We start from the raw sequence: 18,963 nt of genomic DNA on the forward strand, positions 1-18,963 counted from the left end.
CGCCCTCCCCCGCTTCGTCCTCCTCCCCCGCCGACCGCCCCGGCCCCCGCGCCGGCCCTCCTCCACCGAGAGGTACATCCTCCTCCCTCCTTCCTCCTCCTCCCTAGTTTCTTTTGAACCCTAGCAAGTTGAAAAATTTAGGTTTTTAATCTTAGTTGTTTAATCATAGGTAAATGTAGTATGCAACCTAGCTAGTTAATCTTAGGATAATGTAGTATGAATCTTAGGATAATGTAGGTTTTTAATCTTAGTTGTTTAATCTTAGGTGTTTAATCTTAGTTGTTTAATCTTAGGATAATGTAGTATGAAACCTAGCTAGTTAATCTTAGGATAATGCAGTATGAATCTTAGGATAATGCAGTATGAATGTTAGGATAATGCAGTATGAACCCTAGCTAGTTAATCTTAGGATCATATTTTGAACTATCACATTTGTTGTTATTTTTTTAGTAAAAACAATTATTCCTGTTATATGCAAATTTGAAGTGCATATATGTCATATTTTGAACATGTCACAATCTTAGTTGTTTAACCGAGTGTCCTATGTTTCGCCAGAAATGTCGATTCATTTACGTTCTGGCAAATTTCAGGTGCTCGATATGTCCTGCTTTTAGCAAAGGTCATGCCGAATTTTGCTAAGTGTTTATTAATTTTGTTTTCATAATTAAGCATTTTGTTATCGACGTTGACGATGCCTATCCCGCATCCTCGTCGTCGACTCGGCGGAGGACTCCTGCTTGAGCTGAGGGGCCATGTCCGGGACTGGGCTCCGCTGGGCTGGTACTGGGTTGTGCTACCTTCTGGTGAGCGCAACTTAGTGAGGAGCCAGCCCGTCGTCGACCCGGAGCTTCTTTGGTGGCGGTCACGTGGGCCTGCATCGGTACAGAGGCTTGAGTCCCCCGCGCAGGTGGTACAACACCGTGTCACAGAGGAGAACGCGCACGTCCATCGCTACATGGTTGCGTTGGTGAACGACATGTTCTCCAATACCTAGCAGATTCTTTGGGGATCTCACCAGAGCTATGATCCTGTGATGGTTCCTTCTCTTCGGGTGTCCACCGTGGCCCACTGAACCTAGAGGAGCTATTATTCGAGATGCATTAGTGATATCATATGATGATCTTTGCTACAAACTACTATATATGTATTCGATGATGGATTATTAATTACCTATTAGTTATTTTCTTATTGAATGCAAAAGATAAGCGTGGTTTGTGGTACAAACTACTATATATGTATTCGATGATGGATTATATGATGATCTTTGCTACAAACTAGGTTCGATGATGATCTTTGCTACAAACTACTACAAACTACAAATTTTAGGTGTTCTAGTTGTTATATGATGATCTTTTCTACAAACAACTATATATGTATTTGATGATGGATTATTAATTACCTATTAGGAAATGTCTGACGACGAAAGGGAATTCGCTATGTGCGAGTACTGCGACGATGAGCGCGGTCTGTGCGACAGGACTCACCTGGTAGAAGGTCGGCGCTTCAGCATCAAGCTCCAAGAGACCTTCGATGTTGAAACGGTACGCAACGATGACAAGTGTTTTTTGTTATTTTTGCACGACTTCTCTGCTTCTTCAACATGTAATTTCCGTCTTTTACAACTCGACTAGCTTATCCCATGCCATGCAAGACGCTATGTCTTGGAGAAGATGCATTTTGAAGATCATGCAAGCATGGAGACAAAGATAATTCAACTAAGGACCCATCATGGTTATGATTTTGCTATAAATCTATACAATTTTGTGAACTCATCCAATTTTGGTTGCCTGAATTGGGAAGCCCTTTGTAAGGCATATGATTTTCATGAGGGTATGCTTCTCACCTTCGATCTTGGTGATCCTGACATCGACGAAAAGAATATGACCATTTGGGTCCTTGTTGACACGCTTCCAGTTCTACCGCTGTGTGAGTTTCTCAAACATATTTATTAAGTAATTTATATTGTTTATTTCAAAATATTTGATAGCTTATCTCCATTGACAGCTTATTTTCATTCTTCAAAAAATGTACGGAAAATGGTAGACAGAACCTACTACTACAATGATGAAGCACAATTAACTAATAAGGAGAAAGATGGTCTTATCGCATTTTTGACCGATCTTGAGAATTACAATAGCTATTATCAAACTCCTCCACGTTATGGTCAATACGTGCCACTAGTGCACGTATTGAACCACGGTAACATCATTGGAGATAGCATGGTAAGATTTTCTACTATTACGACATCCGTGCATCTTTTGCATAAATTCTTCTAAAACTAAACTACATTGCTAACTACAAAGTTATTACTATGTTTTTGAACAGAAAATCCCGATGGATTGTGTGCCTCATCTGATGTTGCCGAGAGGTCGCGTTGATGTTATGAGCTTACGGCCACCACGGCCAGGTCAGCCGCAGTATCCACATCACTCCTGTCCATACCGGGTTTCTAAAAGCGAGGAAGCCATGATAATAAATGATTTCAAAAAATGTTTCGACCATCGTAGAGAGCTACTTGGAAGCAACATTATGCGTAGACCAAGACTTGGAGACAGGATGATCTCTGTTCTTTATTATGGAGAGTCAATTTTCCTTAATGGAGAGTCAATGCCTATCTTGTTTTATGATATTTTACCTAAGAGAGGGTAGAGTACGTCCTATGAGAGGAGTAGGTGATAGCTAGAATGTGTTATTATGTGCTACAATGTGTTAGAGTTGATGATGAGGAGGAGGAGTTATGATTATGACTAGTGACCAACTTGTTATATGATGTCTCATTGACGAACATTGTTTGGTGGTGATGACAAGTGGTAATGAATATGCTATTTAAACAGACTAGTTCATGATGAGTTGTTATTGTATAAAAGATATATCTGTTTAAACATGTACAATGCCAAAATGTGAAAAAACATAAATTTTAGTAGTGGTGCGGGCCAAAATATTACCAATGGCGTTCATTTACCAGTAGCGCTTTCTAGTGCTGCGCTACTAGTATCTGAACTTACCAGTAGCGCTGGCCTAAAGAAGCACTACTGCTAAAAAATAGCTATAGTGCCATAGCAGTAGTGCTGGTGCCCGCGCTACTGGTAGCTAAAAAACCAGCGCTACTGGTAAGGTTTTCCCTAGTAGTGCAAGCTCTAAATGTAGGACTTTCATTCCTAAAACCCCCCATTCCTTAGAATCAAGATGTTCCAAGCAACAGTAAAAACCACTTCAGTGAAGAAATGATGCCCAAAACTCCTTCCTAGCCTTTGCTGCCATTTGATAAGTAGTCATCCCAGGCCGAGGATCCCATTTAATCTGCAAGTAATTCCAGACTCTAACACTGAAGTTGCATGAAAAAAACAAGTGGCAACATCCTCATGAATGAGAAATGGGCATAGCACATAAAAATGAACCTCCACATGCCAATGCCTCCTTTGTAGCATATCTCTAGTATTCAACGGTCCCTTAAAGGCAGCCACCCAAACATTTTAATTTTTAAAGTGCATGAGGATTTCCAAATCCAGTGGAAAATAGGAGCAACAACAATATTTTGATGCACATGCACATAAAAGGATTTGGGTCTGAAGCACCCCTTATTGAAAGGCCATATCCATGTGTCATGATCCTCAGAGCAAGCATATGCATTCATCATTTGTTGCGGATATTCCAGCTCATTAAATGCTTGGGTGGACAAAAGTAGGTGCAAAGCTGAGAGGAGCTCCTGGGAAAAAACATCAGACACTGAAAGTTGCCCATCAATAAAAAATGAAAGAAGTCCGGGAAACTTTGTACTGATGGAGGAACCATTGAGCTCAACCCAACTATCCGTCCAGAACAAGATAGACCTACCATCACCCAAGTTTGGAGAGGACAACTGATAATGTTTATGTGCTAATTTAAACACATCATGCCACCAAAAGGTCCCACATAAGCTGGTAGTATGAGGGACAGAGCTATCATAATATGAGTCCCAAATAAGTCAACCCAAGGAATGTCATGGTGATTATAGAACTTATGCAACCATTTCATAAGCAAAGCCTCATTCTGCACTCTTAAATTAAGCACACCAAGACCTCCCTTATTTTTAGGCAAGCATACCAAATCCCAAGCAGCCAGAGATTGTTTTGGGGTATCAAAATTTCCTCTCCAAAGACACTGTCTTTGAATCCTTTCAATTTGCTTCAATATTCCAGGAGGAATGACAAGTGTGCAGTGAAAATATATGGGCATGGATGTTGAAATAGACTGAAGCAACTGTAACCTGCTCCCTTGGTTCAGGAAACAAGAAGTGGTAGATAACCTCCTTTCAATTCTATGCACAAGGGGCATCAGATCGTGAATTGAGGGTCTGGTAGTTCCCATGGGAAGACCCAAGTATGTGAAAGGCATAACTCCTAATTTGCATCCCAGAATTGAAGCTAATCTATTAGCTTCATCATTTGACATATTCATAGGCACCATTAAAGATTTTGCTAAATTCACAGGCAACCCAGTTGAAGTAGCAAAGACATCAAGCATGTCTTTAAGAGCAAGGAGCCGGTGATCAGAAGCAGGCAACAAAATTAGTGTATCATCAGCATACTGCACTATGGGGTAATCCTGACTGTGGGTTGGGATTGGAAGAGTTAAAATTCCTTTAGAGCACATATCAGACCACAAATTGAAGTAGGTTAGCAGCAAGCACAAACAGCAGAGGTGACATGGGATCCCCTTGCCTAACTCCCCTCTTTCATTTAAAATGATGTCCAGGTACACCATTAAGTAGCACAGAGGAAGAACCAGATGACAGGATGGATTGCATCCACAAAATCCATTTATCGTTGAAACCCTTGTACCTCAAAATCCTGAGAATGGCATCATGCTCAATAGTATCAAAAGCCTTAGTAAAATCCAACTTTAGGAGGACAATTGTTTTTTTTGAAGCCTGACATTGGTGTATATACTCAAAACACCAAGCTAAACAGTCCTGAATAGACCTGGATTTAATAAACCCATACTGGTTTTTATGAATACAAGAAAGAATCACTTTCTGTAGTCTATTTGCAAGCAACTTAGTGAGGTATTTCAAGCAGGTGTTTGTCAAAGAAATTGTCCTGTAGTCATTCAAACCCTCAGGTGAGAGCTTTTTTGGAATGAGAGTTATGAGAGAGGTTTTGATGCACTCAAGATCAAGATGTCCTTCAGAAAACCCCTTTACCAATTGGAGAAAATCATCCTTAATAATATCCTAGCACTTTTTGAGGAAGAGCCCAGTGAAACCATCAGGCCCAGGAGCTCTATCTAAAGGCATCTCTTTAATAACACTGTCAATTTCTTCTTGAGAAAAAGGCTTTGTTAGATCATCAAGGCCCTCAACCTTTCTGGTAACATTTGGCATGTCAAAACCCATATGAGTGCCATTAGCACAACCCATCCTCTACTTAAATTCTTGTAGAAAAAGCCCAACAATTGTTGCATGATCAGAGGTCACCTGCCCATCATCTGAAGTTATGCTGGAAATAGAATTGCTCCTGTAACGCTCAGTAGCCATAGCATGAAAAAACTTAGTGTTTTCCTCTCCAACTTTAATGCTCCTAATAGTACATCTTTGTTTCCAGTAGATAAATTGTAACTTGAGGATTTCCTCCAGATGGAGCTTAACTATTCTTCTAAAATTTGCCTCTGGCCTAGACAAAGGCCTTAATTCCTCCAAACCATCCAAGCATAAAATGACCTTATTGCAATTAGAAATCAAAGCATTCACCTTAGCAAGGCTAATGTGACAGTGCTTGAGGGCTTGTCGAAGAGCTTTAAATTTTGCAGAGATAACTGCAGCAGAAGATGTCCTATGAATGGGCCTGTTCCAAGAATCTCTAACACAATCAAGAAGCCAGGTAAATTAGTCCAATAATTCTCAAAACGAAAGACCTTGGCCTTAGGAATAGAAGTCTTGATTTGTACCACACAGGGCACATGATCTGAAGCAGTTCTGGCTAAAGGCAAAACCATAGCGTTAGGAAAATAGCAAGTCCATGTGAGTGTTGTGAAGAACCAGTCAATTTGTTCAAGCAAAGGAGCATTTTGCATATTTGACCATGTATATTTTATGCCCTTAAGTGGAAGTTCAATTAGACCAAGATGCCAAATTACTTCATTGAAAATAAACATGTCATTGATGTCCCCACCAGGTTTGTTCCTATTTTACATTGAGCGCAAGAAGTTAAAATCACCGAACAATAGCCAATTAGCATCATCAGGGATAATTAAACCAGGCAACCAGTTAACAGAAACTTCCCTAGCCGGATTTTGACAGGGCCCATAGATAGTAATCATGATCCAGGTTTGAGAGTTATGAGTGGATTTAAGTTCCACTACAATTCCAAAACTAGTAGACTGAATTAGCTTGCCATCAAACAAAGCAGAATTCCACACCACCAACATCCCACCTGAAGCTCCAGAAGATGGCACATGAACAAATTGATCAAAACGTCGTGGGCAACACTTACGAATAAAACCTTTATCAATGGTTTCACATTTAGTTTCTTGTAAGCAAATGATAGAACAAGCACTTTCATCAATTTTCTAACACACTACACGCTATCTATCATCTGAATTCAGTCCATGAACATTCCAGCACAACACTTCCTAGTCTCTAAAGTTGTACTGATTCATTACAAACCAAAATAAAGCAAACAACAAAAGGCTACCACACAGTGGTAGAGCCAAATCTGTCAGACAACAGCAATACGGTTCAGACAGTACTTAAAACATAAAACAAGATAGATCGTTTTAACAAGGGTTGTCCATAAACCCCACCAAGGAAAATATTTAACTATCATCAGAACTAGAAGAAGCAAAGGAGGGAATGCATGAAGAAGCCTCAAGCTTCTCCTTAGTCAGCTTCTCAAGTGCAATGCTGAGGTGAAGACCCACACATTGCAGAACATCAATTGGAGTGGGAGGTGGGATAGTAGCTTGTTCTGCAGAGTGATGATCTGCCTGCGGCTGCTGAACTTTGGCCGAAACCTTGTGCTTCTTATGAGGTTTTGCTGCTGGTTTCTTCAGAGAGGTAGGCTTGGCCGGAGAGGAGTGCATAAAACTACCACGCAAGGCAGAAAGCCTGGCACTGCGTCTGACCTCAGACTCAACGATCATAGGTTTTGGTTTGCGAGCACGAACAGGGCGTCTAACTGGAGCGGCAGAGAAATTGAAAGTAGACAACTCAATGTCAGACAAAGCTGGATCCTCCATAATGCAATCCTCAATGACAGAGTTGAAGCAGAGTGCACGAGCAACATGAGGTTTCGTCGAAATAGTGAATGCCCGACGAATAGGAGAAGGATGAAAAACCAACTTTTTACCCATAGTAGAGTACGAAAATGAAACCTCCCAGGAGCTCTTGGATAAAATAACTAGCTTGAAAGGGCTAGAGAATTGAACACCTCGTGGAATTTGCATCACTTCAAAGATGGGCAACATACGCTAGAACGACCTCATCCATTGCATCACCAGAGGGAGAACAGGTCCAAAGACAGTCAAAACCTGACCAATTATGACCGAAGGCTGAATATTGGCGGCTCATAAACTGCAATAGCCCCTTGCTGGTCAGGTACCGGCCCTTCAGCAGAATCAACAGGCCTAGAGTTTTGCATAACCACGGACTCTTGAGAAGCAGTATGAGCTTCATCCTCAAAGACTTCCTCGACAACCACATTATCCTGCTGGCTAGCTTGGTGAAGATCATCATTGTGAGCAATCGAGGCCTCATTCCATCCCAACTCAGGAAACTCAGGCATCACAAAGTTAACATCATAGAAAGGCATGTTTCCAGGCAGCGAGTGACGATTGCCGTTGAATAGCATTGGATCTTCATCAGTCGGCTGAATATTAGCAAATTCATCACACAGAACATATATCAGAGCAGTCCAAGATATGTGTGTAGCTCCAAAATCAGCATTTTCATGGTAAACCACATCTCTAGGTACTTGCTGCGGGCATGGGAAGGAAACATAAACCAACGTTCTGACCATCATCGGGTCATCCTGATGCAAAATATGAAAATGACCAGAGGATCTAACTGCATTAGAGATGTGTTGTGTAGTGCGGTAATCCAAAGGCACACGTAACCCCTATGAAAACCCTGAGTTGCTCTGTGATTGATGCCTTGGTCAAGAGGAATAAATCGAACAAAGTGGCCATTGCCAAGATCATAAGGTGGGTGATTCATAATAGCATGCCTAGATGCAGGAGTGTGAAACTCAAACAAACCCACACCCCAATCCATTGCTGATCACTAAAAACATCATGGTGCAGCTGAGTCATCACAAAATCACTAACCAGTTGCCGTAAGTGATGAACCTGCCCAGGCGGCGCCGGAGGCTCCACAATGCCAATGGCAAACTGCTCATGTCGCCAGTCGGGAGGAATGGTCGGAGAGAAGAAGGTCCATGGCAGCCGAGTGGGTCCTCCATCGATGATCTCAAACCCTGGCGGAACGAACTTGAGGGGATCTAGGGGAAAATTCGCCATGTTTTGCTCTGGTGGAGGTGGAGAGGATTGATAGTGCACGGGAAGAGGTGAAGACATGATGGGGCTCATCTACACCGGTGCGTGGGTCGTCTCTATACCCGAGGAGTCCCTTGGAGAGGAAATAGATGGCTGACTCATGGCGGGTATGGGAATCAACAATGTAGATTTTCTAGGATTTTGTTGCGGTTGTTTAACTCTCGAAACACAACCATTGTCTCTTGCCCAATTAATGCAATCCCACCGACGATGACCATTACATGAGCAAGCCACACAAACAGGGCATGAGACCCACAAGTGGCCCTGTTGGTGGCATTTGGAGCAGGTTAAAACACGGGCCACCATGTCATCGACCATATCATTAGACAAGGTAGCTGCTTCCTGGGTAGAAGGGATTTCCATAGGCGAGGTGGTGGGCTGAGGCCCATCATGAAGATTTGGCCCAACATGGGAAACCGGAAGATCTGGAGTGGCCGTAACTAAAACATCCGACGTATGTGGATCACAGGAGGCATGAAGATCATGATGTTGCAAATCCTCAGCCGGAAAACTCGCACGCATAATCCTCGATGATCCAACTGTGCCAAAAACGATAGGTGGAGTAGTCACTGTCCACTGGAAGTTCGCCGACGGCAAGGGTCAAATGACCAAATGCTCATTTGCAGGGATCACGTATCCAGCATCAGAAACTGTATCAATACAAGCCTGAGTGGCAGGGTATCTATAACCATTGCACGCCTGATAAGTTTGAAAGGTTGCAAAGGAGAGTTTCTTTTGCACAGAACCAGACGATCGCAAGGAGGACTTGGCTGGTGGTTTATGCATAGCACTCATCCCAAGCGCTGCCCTTCGCTTAGAGGGACTAACTAAGATCCATTCCACATCACATTATAATTTCCAAAGACTAAACGCACGTTCCCAATTTGGACCCCCACAACCCCAAAGATTAAAATAACATTTGAATTGAGGCCATGCAAAGGATCTAAGATCAACAACATGGAAACCAACTTGCTTGTAGGAGATGTTGAAAGAATAAACCTTGTCACGTATGCAACAAACACCCAGCTCAATTATAGATCTGCCAATGGCAGCCTCCAGTGCCGCTGCCACCGAACTATCATTGAGTCTGAAATCATGGCGGCTAAAAGACACCACCAACATGAAATGACTAGTGTTATCCATAGGATGAACCAAAAACCAAGGTAGATCTTAAGATATTATCCGCAAATTCCAAACCCTTGGAGAAATCCAAGCCAAGGGTTGATCCCAAGGAGAAAACCATATCCCCAAAGAGAGGGAGAGACGCCGAAGAGATTGATCAAAGAGGATTAGGATTTTAGTGGTGGTGGAAGGAGATCGCCGGAGGTGGTGGGGGTGGGAGGTGGGAGGAGGTGGGAGACGCCATTAGACGCCATCAATATGCCTCAAGGTGCACATTCTTCGTCGCGACCTCCGGCAGCTGTAGGGCCACCATTGCTTCAAAGAGTTCGTCACCTTGGAGGCCGATGAGGGTGGCAGGCAACAAGGAGCCTGGGTGCGCAGGCTGGAGCAGTACAGCAAGGTCGTTCGCATGTTTCTTGAAGGTGGTGAACTTGCGGATGGATTCGACCATCATCTGGCACATGCGAGAGTCGAAGCCGGCATCGACGAGGGCTATGACATCGGCGGCCGCCAGCACTGAGGGAGTCCTGGATTAAGGGGTCCTCGGGCATCCGGCCTGTGTGGCATGGGCCGGACTATTGGGCCATGAAGATACAAGACAAAAGACTCTCTCCCATGTCCGGATGGGACTCTCCTTTGCGTGGAAGGCAAGCTAGGCGGCCGGATGTATTATTTCCTTTCTATGTAACCGACTTTGTACAACCCTAGGCCCCTCCGGTGTCTATATAAACCGGAAGGTTTAGTCCGTAGAGGCAATCATCATAATCATACAGGGTAGACTTCTAGGGTTTTAGCTATTACGATCTCGTGGTAGATCAACTCTTGTAACCCCCATACTCATGAATATCAATCTAGCAGGACATCGGGTATTAACTCCATCAAGAGGGCCCGAACCTGGGTAAAACTTTGTGTCCCATGTCTCCTGTTACCATCAACCTTAGACGCACAGTTCGGGACCCCCTACCCGAGATCCGCCGGTTTTGACTCCGACATTGGTGCTTTCATTGAGAGCTCCTCTGTGCATCGAAGACAGCATTGATGGCTTGCCTTGTTATCAAGGACAATATCACCTCCGGAGGAGCCTTGGCCTCAGGCTAAACCCTCCGGCTGGGCGGCTTTACCATGACCGCCCGTATGGCCGTTAAGGCGACGATGACTTCTCGAGTCATCGAAAATCGCCTTCGTGTTGACCCCGAATACTCCAAACGGATGGACCGACAGAATTGTCATCTTTAAATGAGCTCCTAGATTGCATCGCCGCCTTGGGGGTCGCTACAGACTACGATCGGATTGGGCTTAAACCCGATCAGAGAGAAATCAAATCTCCGCCGATCACCCATCAGATAGCGGTAGTAGAGGAGCAAATCAACAACTCTTCCACTATATTGAAGACGAACTATGCTCGGATTTCTGAGCTCGAAGAGCTGGATACCCGTCCACAGAAGAACACGCCCCACCCTCCGAACCTAGAATCGGATGGCGAACCTGAAAAATCAGTTGATATCCCGGAGCCCGAACTACCTCAAACTCCGAATCCCAAATTGGGTCAGGGTTTGGATCTAAAGCCACCCACCCACCCAGATATGTGCGATCTCACGTACATATGACGACAGTCTCAGGAAATAGTCCATCACTTTTGGGCCAGATTCCTCCTTGTCAAAGACAAGATTAAAGATTGTCGCGACGAAGACGCGATCTCAATATTCTGCAATAATTGCACGAGTGAAGGAATCCTCAATGCCATCAACCGCCGTCACGTATTATACTTCGCCGACTTGGCAACCATACTACAGAAGTACTGTGCAATGGAAAGCGCCTGGAAAGCTCAGGCAGCCCGCTGGGAACCACCGGTTTCCACTCAACCCCTCATCCGGGCAAAAAGGATGCACCCTCACATGGCGCCCGACCCAATAGTAAAGAAATCTAAGCCCACCATGGGGCGCAGAACCATTCTGGAGGGATGGCTCGATAGGCCATGCAAAATACACACAACACCGGATACCATACCAACCCACAGCCTTAGAGCATGTTGGATACTCTGGCAATTGGCCAAGAGCGGCGAGGATATCCTCACCACAAACACCGCGGAGCAACTCCCCCCGGAACACGACGACCACAAAGTATTGACAGTCTTCGAGACTTTCGCTTCAAACAATCGGCGCAAGAGGGCACTTCGCGACCTCGCCGAAGTCTGCCAAATCGCAACAATAAATCCTTGGAATGACACAGCCATAACTTTCAACGCTAGTGACAAACCAAAAATCCGGTCAGTCCGGGCACCAGCCGCCTTGGTCCTTAACCCAACTTTGGATGGCTTTTGACTCACTAAAGTGCTCATGGACGGTGACAACAGACTAAACCTCATCTACGAGGACACACTGAATAAAATGGAAATAGACAGGAGCCACATCGAGCATAGTAATACAACCTTCCGAGGGATCATTCCCATCCGGGAGGCACGATGCACGAGGAAAATTACACTCGATGTGGTATTCGGCACACCGGATGTCGTTGTCAAAACCGGCGGATCTCGGGTAGGGGGTTCCGAACTGTGCGTCTAAGGTTGATGGTAACAGGAGACAGGGGACACAATGTTTACCCAGGTTCGGGCCCTCTCTATGGAGGTAATACCCTACTTCCTGCTTGATTGATCTTGATGAATATGAGTGTTACAAGAGTTGATCTACCACGAGATCGTAATGGCTAAACCCTAAGATTCTAACCTGACTATGATTATGAGGATATGTCTACGGACCTAGCCCTTCGGTTTATATAGACACAGGAGGGATCTAGGGTTACATAAAGTCAGTTACAGAGAAAGGAAATCTTCATATTAGGTCGGCAAGCTTGCCTTCCACGCCAAGGAGAGCCCCTATCCGGACACAGGTAGAATCTCTGGTCTTTGTATCTTCACAACCCAACATTCCGGCCCATGGCTAACAGGCCGGACGTCCGAGGACCCCTTAGTCCAAGACTCCTTCAGTAGTCCCCGAATCAGACTTCAATGACGAGGTGTCTGACCCGCAGATTGTCTTCGGCATTGCAAGGCGGGTTCCTCCTCCGATGACTTCAGAGTGATGATTTTGGCCTCCCATTTAATGTCGCACCCCTCGGCTTCTGTGTATCAACAATTTCAGTTTCCTCATGTCGAGCGAAGGCGAGAGGTCAGGGTGTTTTTACGCATAACACCCCGGCCATGTAAGCAGGAGTGTCTATTTAAAGAGATTGGATCATAGATCCATTCAACATCATCCGGAAAAATCCTATGAGTGTGCTAGGAAAGTCCATTCCAACATGGCTGACACTCCCCGCTCTTCATCCCACCTCTGCATCCATGAAAAAGGCGAATGGGAGAGATGTTCCGTATCCCACAGTCAGCTCATGAAGCTGCAAACACAGGGATTCCTTCCCCCCGCAGATCTAGTCCCTGTCTGAGCAGGGTTGATCTCCTTCAATGACGGGGTTCTGGCTGAAAATTTCCCCAATCCATCTAGGGGGAACGAGTATGCTTCGTCCCTTATCTTCTTAGAGGTGTCAGATTTCCAATTCATCCATTCCTCCGAGGGCTTTTGGAGTACTATGGCCTCCAACTGCACAACTTTACTCCTGCCTCCATCGTGCATATCGCGGGTTACATCGGTCTTTGTGAGCTGTTCCTGGGTTGTGAGGCCCACTTTCAATTGTGGAGAAGGCTATTTTGTTTTGTCCCTCACAACCACAAGGGGTCAATATTTGAAGTGGGCGGAGCCGCAATATGGCGCATCGCCGAGACCGGATATTTGTCCGGCACACCAAAGAAGGCATCCGAAGAGTGTCCCTCCGAATGGTTCTATATAGAGGATGTCACACTTCCAGACCCAATTTGGGGGGGGGGGGGCTTCCCGAATTCACAAGAGACCCTTTGAAGAAACGCCACAGCTAGCGCACTCGGAGCCTGGAGGAGGAAGATAGTGCGGAAGTTCGTCAACTCTTGAGCAAGATAAGGACACTCGCTCAGTCCGGATTATCAATAGTCGAAGTAATGGCGACTTCCATAGTACGGGGGGTTCTGCCACTCCAGTACAGAGGTCTCCCTATGTGGCACTACAACGGGAATATGACGCTTCCCACTGCGGCCAGAAGGGCCCGGATACCCCCGCCGCTCTGGCCAAAATATTGGCCGAACTGTTCAAAGGGGAGGAAGAGGAATTTCTACGTATCAAGCGCAGAGATGGATTTTCCATGTACAGTCCACCCAGCTGGGTAAGTCTCAACTCCTCTTTTCTACTCCCTCCGCTCCCTGAGCTACTTTCAATGAGTATTAACACGTCTGTTTATAACAGCACTGGCGAAAGATTTCTGAAGGGCTTCACAGCCCCGCCCCACAGCTCGAGGGCCACAATTGGGACCTTGATACCAGATTCGAGGAGGATCCAGATATGTTCGTGGTGCTCGAGGACATGTTTTTTTACCAGGCTATCTATGATGGCACAAAGGTGTCTATCACCGCCGATTACCCCGGCCTTCTCCCTGCTTCACACGTAAGTAATCAGGAGATATTTCATCCGAAAGAGTTTTCTCATACTGCCTCACCCACCGCACTGTCCTGTGCTTAAAAGGGGAGGCGTTTGGCATGCTACGCTGCCCCAGGGGTATCTCCGAAGAGGGCGCCCCCACGCCGGGCAAGCCTTCGAAGAGGAAGGCAAACGAAGATATGCCCGAGCCTTCATCAAAGAGGTATGGATTTGCAAATATGCACCTTGGCAGTCACATCCAACTGTGACCTTTCTGTTTGTCCTGTATCAGGAAAAAAGTGTGCCGGTCATACTTCCTACAGCTAGGATCCAGATCCTGCCGTAAAGATGGGGGCTGATACGGGGGTAACGCTGGACTATTCTCCAGCCGAGGATTTGGATGATGTATCCGTTACTAAGTTGGAAGTGGAGAGCGCCATGAATCATCGACGTCGAAGGGCCGTTTTACAAGACCCCGACTTTTCAGAAGAGGCTTTTAATGCTTTCAGCTCGGCTGATGCATACATCCGAGCTGCTCGAGATGGGCTTAACAGAGCCACAAAGCAGCATTTAAAAGATGTGCGGGTAAGTTTACTTTGTCCGAATATGATAACAATATGCCAGTAGCCCCCGAGACTTGAAGCAGTTGGTACACCTGATTTAAGTATCGTTGTATAACCAGGTTCTTACGGAGAAGAACAACCTACTAGCCCAAGAGCTAGAAAAGTGTCAGACGCAGCTAACTGTTGCCCGTGCCGAACTGGAGAAATCCAAGAAGGTGTCTCCTGGTAATGTTTCCCTCCATCGAGAAAACATAATGGTATACCAATAATGCTAACACGGTTGCTCACATCTTATTAGGATCACTAGATCAACTGCAAGGACAACTGAAAGCTGCCCAAGGCGGAGAACGAGAAGCCAAGAAACTGCTAGCCGTGGTCGAGCGTGTGCTCATGAAAGTCGTGATGGAGAAAAACAAGCTCCAGTATTCGAATACCCGATTGGGCGAGGAACTGAAAGATGTACGTGCCCAGCTAGCTGACTCCGTAAAGGAGAATTAAAGGCTGCGAGGCAACATATTCTGTATGTGGTTGAACTTTACCTTCGAATAACTCGAAGGTTGAGGAGACTGACAGAGTTATGTCTGCAGGTGTGCTAACCGGTCGTCCCGAAGAGGAGATGTCTGGATTCTCGGGCGATCTGCTACAAGAGCTGTCGCTAGTGCACGAGCAGGCTCGGCAGGCGATGCAAAGTGTTGCCAAGGCCTTATGGACATTCGCCTCCCCTCTAGGAAAGATGGAGGAGCTTATACAACTGTTCAAGGGAGCACGGCAGCGCTTTCGATTGTGGAAGATATCAGCTTGCCGGGAAGGTGCACGAGAAGCTTGGGCCATGGTGAAAACATGGTATACCAAGCTTAATTTGAATCATATGGCTCGGGTCGGACCTCTAGGGTCAGATGGAAAAGAAGTTCCAGTTAATTTGGTATATGACCAAGTAGAAATAGCCGCCAAGTATTCCTAGAAAGATTGTAAACTAGATAGCCTGCTGGACGGTATAGAGGAGGAAATTTTTGAGTCCAAATGACTATGTACCTTTCTTGACGTATGTAAATCTAGCTGAATTGTAAAAGGATTGTCATGGTAGACCTTTTCGCTTTGACCTCTGGACCCGAAGGTGCGGAGTGTTTCTGAATACCTGAGCGGTAAAATAGACCAGGCTATGCGTGGAAACCAGGCGTAGGGGTCATAGTTGCTTGAACAGACAAGTTGTATCTGGCTAGTTATGTTATATTACATTATGTAAGAAACATCTTCCAGAGAGAATTGTTCTGTTAAGGGTTCCTTTCCCTGGGTGTGCATGCGTTTCATGTGCATGTCTGAATATTTCCTTAAGAACGCTAGCTTTCATGCGCAGTATAAGTAACTTCTAGGGGTTCACGATGGAGTGATGCGGAAACATCTTTAATTCACCGACCGAATATTTCCTTAAGAACGCTAGCTTTCGGCTTCACCCAGTCTGAGGTACACATCCGAATGACCCGGCAGTAACAATCGCAGAGGTGCTCCCTTTATGCCCTAGCTGAATTAACGGGAACATAGGGCACAAGCATAGGAGCCAGGCAACCCAGCTTGGCCAAAACTTAAGTCATATCGAGCTTGCATCAATGTAACCATTTACAATGAGCTCTTTGTCACCTCCATAAACGAGAAACATATCCTTAGTCCTTTTCAGGTACTTCAGGATGTTCTTGACCGCTGTCCAGTGATCCACTCCTATATTACTTTGGTACCTCCCTGCTAGACTTATAGCAAGGCACACATCAGGTCTGGTACACAACATTGCATACATGATAGAGCCTATGGCTGAACCATAGGGAACATCTTTAATTTTCTCTCTATCTTCTGCAATGGTCGGGCATTGAGTCTTACTCAACTTCACACCTTGTAACACAGGCAAGAACCCTTTCTTTGCTTGATCCATTTTGAACTTCTTCAAAACTTTGTCAAGGTATGTGCTTTGTGAAAGTCCAATTAAGCGTCTTAATCTATCTCTATAGATCTTAATGCCCAATATATAAGCATCTTCACCGAGGTCTTTCATTGAAAAACTCTTATGCAAGTATCCCTTTATGCTATCCAGAAATTCTATATCATTTCCAATCAGAAATATGTCATCCACATATAATATCAGAAATGCTACAGAGCTCCCACTCACTTTCTTGTAAATACAGGCTTCTCCAAATGTCTGTATAAAACCAAATGCTTTGATCACACTATCAAAGTGTTTATTCCAACTCCGAGAGGCTTGCACCAGTCCATAAATGGATCGCTGGAGCTTGCACACTTTGTTAGCTCCCTTTTGATCGACAAAACCTTCCGGTTGCATCATATACAACTCTTCTTCCAGAAATCCATTGAAGAATGCAGTTTTGACATTCATCTGCCATATTTCATAACCAGAAAACGCGGGAATTGCTATCATGATTCAGACAGACTTAAACATTGCTACGGGTGAGAAGGTCTCATCGTAGTCAATCCCTTGAACTTGTCGAAAACCTTTCGCAACAAGTCGAGCTTTGTAGACAGTAACATTACCGTCAGCGTCAGTCTTCTTCTTGAAGATCCATTTATTCTCAATTGCTTGCCTATCACTGGGCAAGTCAACCAAAGTCCACACTTTGTTCTCATACATGGATCCCATCTCAAATTTCATGGCCTCAATCCATTTTGCGGAATCTGGGCTCACCATCGCTTCTTCATAATTCGTAGGTTCATCATGATCTAGTAGCATGACTTCCAGAACAGGATTACCGTACCACTCTGGTGCGGATCTTACTCTAGTTGATCTACGAGGTTCAGTAACAACTTGATCTGAAGTTTCATGATCATCATCATTAACTTTCTCACTAATTGGTGTAGGTGTCACAGAAACCGGTTTCTGTGATGAACTACTTTCCAATAAGGGAGCAGGTACAGTTACCTCATCAAGTTCTACTTTCCTCCCACTCACTTCTTTCGAGAGAAACTCCTTCTCTAGAAAGGATCCATTCTTAGCAACGAATGTCTTGCCTTCGGATCTGTGATAGAAGGTGTACCCAACAGTCTCCTTTGGGTATCCTATGAAGACACATTTCTCCGATTTGGGTTCGAGCTTATCAGGTTGAAGCTTTTTCACATAAGCATCGCAGCCCCAAACTTTAAAAGATGACAACTTTGGTTTCTTGCCAAACCACAGTTCATAAGGCGTCGTCTCAGCGGATTTTGATGGTGCCCTATTTAACGTGAATGCGCCTGTGTCTAAAGCATAACCCCAAAACAATAGTGATAAATCTGTAAGAGACATCATAGATCGCACCATATCAAGTAAAGTGTGATTACGACTTTCGGACACACCATTACGCTGTGGTGTTCCGGGTGGCATGAGTTGCGAAACTATTCTGCATTGTTTCAAATGTAGACCAAACTCGTAACTCAAAAATTCTCCTCCACGATCAGATCATAGAAACTTTATTTTCTTGTTACGATGATTTTCAACTTCACTCTAAAATTCTTTGAACTTTTCAAATGTTTCAGACTTATGCTTCATTAAGTAGATATACCCATATCTGCTTAAATCAACTGTGAAGGTGAGAAAATAACAATATCCGCCACGAGCCTCAACATTCATCAGACCACATACATCTGTATGTATGATTTCCAACAAATCTGTTGCTCTCTCCATAGTTCCGGGGAACGGCGTTTTAGTCATCTTGCCCATGAGGCACGGTTCGCAAGTACCAAGTGATTCATAATCAAGTGGTTCCAAATGTCCATCAGTATGCGCTTTACACCTATATGACCTAAACGGCAGTGCCACAAATAAGTTGCACTATCATTATCAACTCTGCATCTTTTGGCTTCAACATTATGAATATGTGTATCACTACTATCGAGATTCATCAAAAATAGACCACTCTTCAAGGGTGCATGACCATAAAAGATATTTCTCATATAAATAGAACAACCATTATTCTCTAATTTAAATGAATAACCGTCGCACATCAAACAAGATCCAGATATAATGTTCATGCTCAACGCTGGCACCAAATAACAATTATTTAGGTCTAATACTAATCCCGAAGGTAGATGTAGAGGTAGCGTGCCGACCGCGATCACATCGACTTTCGAACCATTTCCCACACGCATCATCACCTCGTCCTTTGCCAGTGTTCGCTTAATCCGTAGTCCCTGTTTCGAGTTGCAAATATTAGCAAAAAAACAGGTATAAAATACCTAGGTGCTACTGCGAGCTCTAGTAAGGTACACATCAATAACAT

General features: G+C 44.6%; 1 protein-coding gene across 1 annotated transcript in view; it reads left to right on the forward strand.

Moving 5' to 3' along the window:
* The first annotated feature begins 13,872 nt into the window (after window positions 1-13,872).
* The window catches only part of LOC119272338 (putative E3 ubiquitin-protein ligase SINA-like 6), a 48,824-nt gene continuing 43,733 nt past the window's right edge, over window positions 13,873-18,963 (forward strand). Inside the window, exons 1-4 of the mRNA XM_037553847.1 lie at window positions 13,873-13,893; window positions 13,974-14,171; window positions 14,827-14,896; window positions 15,006-15,166. Of these exons, the coding sequence (XP_037409744.1) occupies window positions 13,873-13,893; window positions 13,974-14,171; window positions 14,827-14,896; window positions 15,006-15,166 (450 nt within the window). The remainder of the gene's footprint in view (window positions 13,894-13,973; window positions 14,172-14,826; window positions 14,897-15,005; window positions 15,167-18,963) is intronic.

Source organism: Triticum dicoccoides, chromosome 3A, assembly GCF_002162155.2.
Source record: "Triticum dicoccoides isolate Atlit2015 ecotype Zavitan chromosome 3A, WEW_v2.0, whole genome shotgun sequence".
In the NCBI taxonomy this organism is placed as follows: Eukaryota; Viridiplantae; Streptophyta; class Magnoliopsida; order Poales; family Poaceae; genus Triticum; species Triticum dicoccoides.